Here is an 8,725-nt window from a genome sequence, read left to right as displayed (position 1 = left end):
GGCGAGCAAGAAACAGACATGTATAACTCACTCAACTATGGAGTCAGAATTTGTTGCTTTAGCGGCAATTGGGAAAGAGGCTGAGTGGATTAGGAATTTGTTGTTGGATATCAAATTATGGCCTAGTCCTATACCTCCTATTTCTATCCATTGTGATAGTCAGGCTACTTTGGCAAGAGCTTATAGTAGTACCTATAATGGGAAGTCTATACATATTAGCCTAAGGCATTATTTTGTGAGACAATTGATTAAAGATGGTACCATAACAATTGTCTACGTGAGGTCAAGTAATAATTTGGCTGATCTTTTGACAAAGGCATTACCAAGAGATATGGTAAAAATGACCTCACAAGAAATGGGGCTGAAACCCTTTAATTAAAATCACCAGTAATGGTATCCCAACCTTTTTCTAGAACATCACTAGTTAGAAGGTTTAATGGGTAAGAACAGGTTCTGAATGTGATTGTTTGATGCGACGCTAGCCCTAATATGAGAAGTTAGTATCGTCATTACGTTTTAGAGGATGAATTGAATTCTTAATGAAGTATAGTACAAACTTGTAATGTGTTAATAGTAACAGAAACACATGATAGATACTTTACCTATATGAGCTTAGGAGTGGTGCCGCTTCTTACGAAAGTTTGGGTTACTTTCTAGAGAGCTCATGAAACAGGATCAAGCACAAGGCCATAATAGTGCGGAGTAATATAGAACTTCTCGCTGAAACAAGAGGTTAGTATATGTGCGGTATGTCCGATTCTATTATTTAAAAGTACAAGTTTAAAGCCGAGCTACTTGTCACTTTGATAGAGTTTTGAGATACTTGCACTAAGTAAAGGTTTAACTCGAAAGAGACCTTTATGCATGTATATTAATCTCACCGAAGTCTTGGCTGTATGGTTTTTAAAAAAAATTTTAAATTTTCTTTTTTAAATCTTTGTTTTACAAACAAAGTGGGGGATTGTTGGATGTTTGTTTGTAAAACAAACAAAACAATCTTTTCCTTTGTCCCACATAGGAAAGTTTTGGGTAAGTGGGCCATTTTATAACGTGAGTGTCTTGCTTACTCCTAGAGTGAAGACAATGGGGTGTGTGCTAGTCCACACAATACCCGCGTGCGGTGCGCGAATAATTGAGCGATTTTGGCGCGATTATTAGGCGCACTTAGCACTTTGCACGCTTGCGCGGCCGCGGTTTAATTAGCTCTAATCCCTTTATTTTTTATTTTATTTCGTAAGGTTATCTCCTTAATCTTTATTAGTTGAAAGGTTGCATTTTGTTTATTAAATAATTTTCGAAATTATGAAAATTCGGAATTTTATTTATATATATTTTTTATTTTATTTTATTCCGAATTTTACATGTGTCTTTTCAAGACAACTTTCGGAGATTATACTTGTTCGATTTTCAACCTTTTCCGAAAGGTTGCATTTGTTCAGTTTGCAACTTCTTCCGAAGGAATATCTTTGTTAGCTTTGCAACCTTTCGTGAAGAGTTGCCTATGAAGACCGATTTCTATATATGTCAGTTTTTGGCAAGAAGGAAATTCATTCAATTTTTCAAGTCTTCTTTCGAAAAACTACAGCCACCATTTTCAATTGTTTCCTAGAGAGATCACGGAGAAATACTAGAATTACTATCTAGTATTCTCAATTTGAGACTTTGTTGTATCCTGGAGGATTTTGCGGTGACCATTAGCAGCATTGTGGGGCAAATAAATCCTTAAGGAAAGGGATATCACGCCTCAAAGTCCGACTTGATTTTTCTCTTGATTCGAAGCCATTCAAAATTTTACAACAGGTCCAAGAAACACGACAAGAAATACTCCAGACCTAATACAGTACTATGCAAAGCGATAATATAATCTAAGATCATAAGTTCCAATGGACCATGTTAAAGGACATTGGGCTGCGTACCCCCCTTAATTAAAAATAAATTAAGTCCCTCACGTTTTTGTGATTGTTTGTGGATCATATCTATGCCAAAGTCTTGCTTTTATTTCTTTCTATCATTAAAACAACGTGATACCTATACATGCGAAAAAAGAAAAAAAAAAGGAAGAAGAAGAAGAAGCCAAATTTATCTTTTCCTCCTTGACTATCGCCCATTGTACGTCATTTTTGCTCGTCTTTGAATTCTGAACGATTTATTGGATTTAACTTTGGGAAATTTCGTAGTTTTCTTATGGGAAAGTAATTTCGCACAGCGAAATGGTGCGGATGGCAGATTCATTTGTTTTCGCATAAATACAATTTTTTTGGGAAAATACATTTTTTTATCTTTCTAGTATTGGGGGCGGTAACTTTCTATAATTATTCTTCATTTGGTTACAATTTCAATCTTTATACTACATCTTGGTGACAATTTGAGTCTTTCCATCAATTTTTTTTTCAAATATTTCCGAAGGTCAATGTCCGTAATATGAGAGAAGAGTGACAAGTATAGTGAAGCTTGCTTGTGTCGATAGATGTAGAAGCTACGAGGGGAAGTCGTATAAGGAGAATCAAGAATTCAACTTTGTCCTCTTCTCCTACTTATCTTTTCCAGCTCTAACAGCCGAAATTAGGCTGCGAAATTAGGCTGGAATCCACATTGCAATCTTTGATATGTTGACAAACATATATAGAAGATATAGGACCAAAGCACAACTCCTTACTTATTCGCGGAAAAAGCAAAAGTTTCATCGAACAACCAATCCACCTCCTTCTTGATTATTTATACCTAATCCGTCCGTCACAAATGCGAATTACCTTACGGTCAAACCATCATAAAAATGCATGATAAGTAGGTTCCTTTGCGTTAGGCAAATTTAAGGTGATCAAGCAAATTAAGAACGCAAAAACAAAATTGATTTACATTGGACATATCAACTCAGTTGTTATCAAGTCACAGACAACCAAAGAAATTTAGTGAGAGAGGGTCGTGATTACTTAGAAAAATTTAAAAATTGTTTGGATTAACTTTTACTTTTTACATTTTATTTAATTCAAGTACTATGGCACAAGCGATTTGATTTTTCTAAATCTGCAACATTTTAAACTTTCACGAAATGCGAATGTGGACACGTAAGTTCACACATAAATTTTTCATGATTTTGGAAATTTGAATGATATTTTGAAATTTTATGGGAAAAGCAAGAACGACTTTTTGCTTCCACTCCAGAAAATCGGATGCATTAGCTTCCACTTTATTTACGCATAGCGGGCAATCAATCGGACTCTTGAAGAATAGCATGCGGGCTTAATTGAAAGGATTTAAAGATTGTGACCTTTAATTGATGTCAATTATGTGGAAAAATTGTCCAAAAAATCATAAACCTATTGTACGGCGGCCAATTCAATTCTAAGCCTTTTGATTATGACAATTTAGTCATAAATCTATGGTACGACGGTTAATTCAGTCTTAAACATTTTCATGATTTGCTAATTTATTCCTAAAACTTTTAAGGATTTGCCAATGTAGTCCTTCGGCAATTTCTGACCAAAATTATCCGAAAGGACTAGATTGGCAAAGCGTTAAAAGGTTTAGGATTAAATTGGCACAGTTGAAATGTTTGGGACTAAATTGTCTGTCGTACAATAAGTTTAGGACTAAATTAGTACAATTGAAATATTTAGGACTGTATTGGCCGCCGTACAATAGGTTCGGGACTTTTTGGACAACTATCCCTCGATTCTGTTCCGTTGCGAACTCAAATGATATCTTTCAATGTAGAATAAAACCACTGTAAGAAAGAAAATAAAACTGAAGCAATCTCTATTATTGTTTCAAGACCATATTTATTTCACGACATTAAAGTAAACACAAGAACAGACGCATAACTTAATACCACTAGCACAACTCAATCACACCACTCCACTTTTGCACCAGGAACCTTTATTATTGTACTGCTAAGTCATAAAGCAGCAAACTTATTGGTGATAGCTGATCACACAATTATATTTATATGTTGAGACTTGGGACTATTCGTTCTGATCATCTTCTGGTGGAGGTGGGATGTACGCATCGGCCAAGCTCCAGCTTCCATCGTTCCCATTCTGGACCATGTTCTTGTTCTTGGCCACCCACCACTGCGCCGGAATTTTGCAGTCATCATTCAGAGCATCCCATCCCTTGTTCACCAGCGCAATCCCGCGTCGGCTACCGAGGTTGAATTTCTCGCTATCGATCCCTTGTGTCCCCGCGACTAAGTGCAGGTATGTCTCCAACATATGCCCGGTTGCCACGGCACCGGTCAGACCGCTTTTGAGAGGCCTCAGGTACGGGGACTTGCGCGAGTCGACCATCAGCTGTTCTCCGACGTGGTAATATCTGATTGGAGGGAGGAAGGGAACGATATCAATGGCGTTGGTCACGCGAAGGGCGCGGAGCTTCTCGAACGACAAGAACTTCTTTCGGAAGTTCTCGTCCCCGACCTTGGGGCTGGCGAAGGGGAATGCAGTCACCAGACAGGCTTTCTCGGGGTGGCCGGTGGGCACGTTGTAGCCATTGGTCACGATGTCCAGCGCATTGATCGTTGCCAAAGCCGCGCCTAGGCTGTGGCCGACCACTGTTATGCTGATGGTCTCATTTTTGCTGGCATAGTAATCCACTTGCTTCCGGACCTCCCTTAGAACCTGACCAAAGTAGTCCATCAATACCAGTATTAATTTGACAATGTAGTCGAAACATCACGTGCTACATCTTATCATATTTTTAGATTTATATAAAAAAAGTGAAGGCAATTTGGAGCTTTTTTTTTTTGATCGAAAATTTGGAGCTTATTCGGAGGTAAATTAGCAAGAGCAATCTTTAAATCGAGTGAAAGTTTCATACCTGGTCTCTGGTACTAAGCTTTGTGTACGGATTTAAAATATAGTTCTTTGTATACAAAGCGTAAAAGCCAGAGTGAATCTTAGTATCGGTGTCATCCTGGAAAATGTCAGTTGCCGGGACCAAATCATCTTGAATATCTGCCCAGGACTCCAGGAGATCCGCTGTTCCTCTCCAAGCGACCAAAATATCCCTTCTCCCTAAATTCTTGGTCCCCTCGTCGGTGCTCACCGCGACATACCCGATCCAAGACTGGTCTGGATCCTCCGGCGGGTAATTGAGCACCTTGGACAGCACGTAGAAGTACTGGGTCACCTCGTACCTGAACGGGTTGTTGGCCGTCTCGAGACCCACTTCAGAGAAGAGCTTGTCCATCGGGAACAGGGGCAGGCCGTAGCCCTCCGACTCCGTCTGGCCGTTGTACACGTCGCCGATGGCTTGGACTCGTTCTCCGTAGTGTATGAGGTACATCCGGAGATCCTCGTCGAGAGGATCCAACATGTCCTTCCAGTTGGTCTCGCCGCTGAGCTCAGTCCATGGCCTTGAGCTGTTGCCTCCCATGGTATGTATTTCTCTCTCTCTCTCTGCCTAAATTATCGCTGATAATATTCGTTCTCTAGATGGGAAGGCTTGTGGAGACGCCATCTTTCTTCAATGCAATTTATAGACTCCACCTTTTCACTGTGCCATGCACGATCAGATTACGTGTCGAGGGTTTCTCTTTTTTTTTTTAATTGCCATGATAAGTTACGTGATAGAGTTGCTTTTGTGCATTATCTAGCACGAGAAAAACTCCCCTGATTATATATTAGAAAATAGCCAATTTTGAGGTGAATCTTCCACGTTTTTTTTACATTCTGCACTACGGACCGAATGGATGAGAGGGACCGTGCATATCTTCAGCAGATAAGAATGTTGATTTCCAAGTCTCGGAAGACATCTCTTGCTAGCATAGAACGCTACAAGCTCGAAACTAAATGTCGAAGATTTTGTGCTTCCAGTTTGCATGCCTATCTTTCGTAAGGAATGATACATGTGCTAAGCCAATATTGTTTTCTTAATGATGGGTAATGAGATATTGATGACTGGAATGAACAATCCACTTTGTATTGGGTCTCGCTCTTCACATAACTAATTAAGTTATATCTTGCCGCGTGATTTTAGTAAAGAACTTCTGGTGAGTGCACCATATACACACGGTTAAAAACATTAATGGATGTGATCAAACGAGTGAATAGACACCCCATTTTCAATAGAAGGCAAATGCTTGTTACACTAATTAATTTTTCCAAAACTGTTTTGAGTAAGTGAATGTGGCAATTCTCTATTGGATATTGAAAGAAGTCAATGACACGATACATGCGTCCTACTCATTTCAAAATCCAATTAAAACTGTCCGCATTATTTAGTAAGTAAATCTACTTGAATTAGAAAACTTTCTTTTTTGAGCTCAAAACTCGAGACATATTTTAACATGCATCCTGAGAAAGTGATTGTTTTACTCTTATAGCCTAATTTTGGCCATCGTGAGCCAAAACTCAAAGCTGATTCGACAGCGTGTGACAATTGAATTTGTGTCATATTGCCCATTTATATTTGCATTTTCCAACCATTGAAACTTGTTTCGATAAAAAATAAAAAAAAAATCATTGAAACTTATTCAACATGCAAAATGTGCACCGTCCGTGAACCATCCACCCGTCGTATGAACAATGCTCTTCAGTACTGCTACAATACTACCACTGTAACTAGCAATCTCTACGAAGAGGAGATCCAATCATGAAGAATACAAGTCTAGGAATAAAAAGGGCGGCAGAGAAAAAGTTAGACACAGAAATTCTAGAATTAATACCATGAAAGAGCTCAAAGTAGTACACATGCGACAAATTTATCTCAAATTAATTTTTGAGTCACCAAAAACCCTTAAAATAATACACCCCTGACAAAATTTATCCAAAATTAATTTTTGGGTCACCAAAAATCTCAAACTGGTACACTCGTGACATATTTACTCTCCGTTAACTTCTGTCAAATTATCCCTGAAAATGCTAAACTGGATGACATATAGCACTAACTCAATTGACATTGCAAGTTCACGAGAAAATCCATATCAATTTGAAGTAAATTTGTCATATATATATATATATATATATATATATATATATATATATATATATAAGTTTGGAGTTTTTAATGAGCCAAAAGTTAGTTTGTCACAAGTGTATCAGTTTGAGGTTTTTGGTAATCAAAAAATTAGTTTAGGGCAAATTTATCTCAGGTGTACCAGTTTAGATTTTTTCGTGGTATTAACCCAAAATTCTTAGCTCCTGATGAGAATGTTTAGGGTTTTCTTATTACGTAAAATTCTTGTGAAACACATGTGCCTTTGCTCAAGCATTATTGAGTGATATTGTACTTGGGACGGTGGATAGTGAGATCTTGTTTTTAATTCTCACTTGCAATTCCTATTACTTTTTATTTAGTGCCCTACGCACTACGCTGTCCAATGTCCTTCAAAGTAGGCTTTAAGTATTCATCGTCCAAATTGATGGCTACCCTTCAATCATCCACTTTGCTTCGCATTTTTACATAATTGATCCTTTCAATTTGCCCCATACATTAATGATCCAATGAAAGAGTGGGCAAGCAAATGGAGTTATTTCTGGGTATCTTTGGTTCAGTTTTGGTGTCGCGACCATCCTATAGGTGAACCACCAAGGGAAAGTTAATAGATTACTAAGCCAAAGACTTAACGCGGACTCTCTCAAATCCATACCGATCACAATATTTAAGTTTTGATTTAACTAATTAAACATGCAAATCAATTCAATTTAAAGTCGCCACAAATCTATTACAGGTCGATTGGAAACCCAAGTAAAATGTGAGATAACATTTTACTTCTGCGAATAAGAGATTTATAGATACGGGGACATGATTACACTAAATAAATCTGACACATTTTCAATACATTTTCTCTTTATTTCAAAAATGTTTTGCAAGCAGTCTTGACTAATTTTAATCTTAAACCACTAACATGTGATGGTGATCATACGGGTGCGTAGACAGTAATTTAGCACTCAATAAATCAATGCAGTAAATAAATTGCTCAAAGGAATGAAAGAACCTCGATGTGCTAAGCAAATCAAAAGCAAAGCCCCATTATGTCCAATGCATTAAGTGTTCTGCAAATTGTTAACTAGAAACCAAGTAAGGAAAAAGTACAAAAAAAGTCCTAAACCTATTGCAATTATAACAATCTATCATTAAATCTTTCAATTGGACCAATTTAGTCCTAAACATTTTCCCATTGATACCAATTCAGTCCATCTAGTCAATTTAAGCTGGAAAGTGCTAACGTGGACACCAGCCATCCTACATGGCACGGTCGGCAGACGATTGGCGCTAACGTGGACATTTTTAATAATATTTTGATAATTTTTTTTAATTTTTTCAAAAATTTTTTGTTTTTTTATTTCCTTCTCTTCCTTTAACCTGTGGCCAGTACTCGACCATGGCCGACGACTGGCCACGGGCGAGGGCTCAACCCTCACAACTTTGGCGAAGGCCACCCTTGCGGCCTTTGGCGAGGGCCACGACACCCTTGCCGGCCCTCGCCTGTTGCCGCTCACTAGCCATGGCCGAGTATTGGCCACGGGCCAAAGGAAAGAGAAAAAAAGAAAGGAAAAAATGAAAAAGAAAAAAAAGGGAAAAAATGGTAAAATTTCAAAATATTATTAAAAATGTCCATGTCAATGCCGGCTGTGCAACACAGAACGGTCGGCGTCCACGTCAACAATTTCTAGACTAAGGCTCCGTTCGTTTGGCGGAAAATATTCTCCTTTTGGAAAATATTTTCCGGAAGTCATTTTCCTGGAAAATGTTTTCCGAACATAATTTTCCGGTGTTCGGCGAC

General features: G+C 38.1%; 1 protein-coding gene across 1 annotated transcript; it reads right to left on the bottom strand.

Annotated features, from left to right (window-relative positions):
- Positions 1–3,736: 3,736 nt before the first annotated feature.
- Positions 3,737–5,434, bottom strand: LOC115664588 (phospholipase A1-IIgamma-like). The gene is made up of 2 exons (XM_030586508.2): positions 4,816–5,434; positions 3,737–4,616 (listed from the first exon to the last, which is right to left on the bottom strand). Exons 1-2 carry the CDS (start codon positions 5,371–5,373, stop codon positions 3,963–3,965), a joined length of 1,212 nt encoding a protein of 403 aa, XP_030442368.2. The 5' UTR covers positions 5,374–5,434; the 3' UTR covers positions 3,737–3,962.
- Between the last annotated feature and the right edge of the window lie 3,291 nt (positions 5,435–8,725).

The sequence above is a fragment of the Syzygium oleosum genome, unplaced genomic scaffold (genome assembly GCF_021117445.2).
Source record: "Syzygium oleosum isolate NSW1041296 unplaced genomic scaffold, Sole_v2.1 Sole_v2.01, whole genome shotgun sequence".
Classification (NCBI taxonomy): Eukaryota; Viridiplantae; Streptophyta; class Magnoliopsida; order Myrtales; family Myrtaceae; genus Syzygium; species Syzygium oleosum.
Note: the sequence above shows the minus strand (reverse complement) of the source record. Positions and strands in the feature narration are given on the sequence as shown.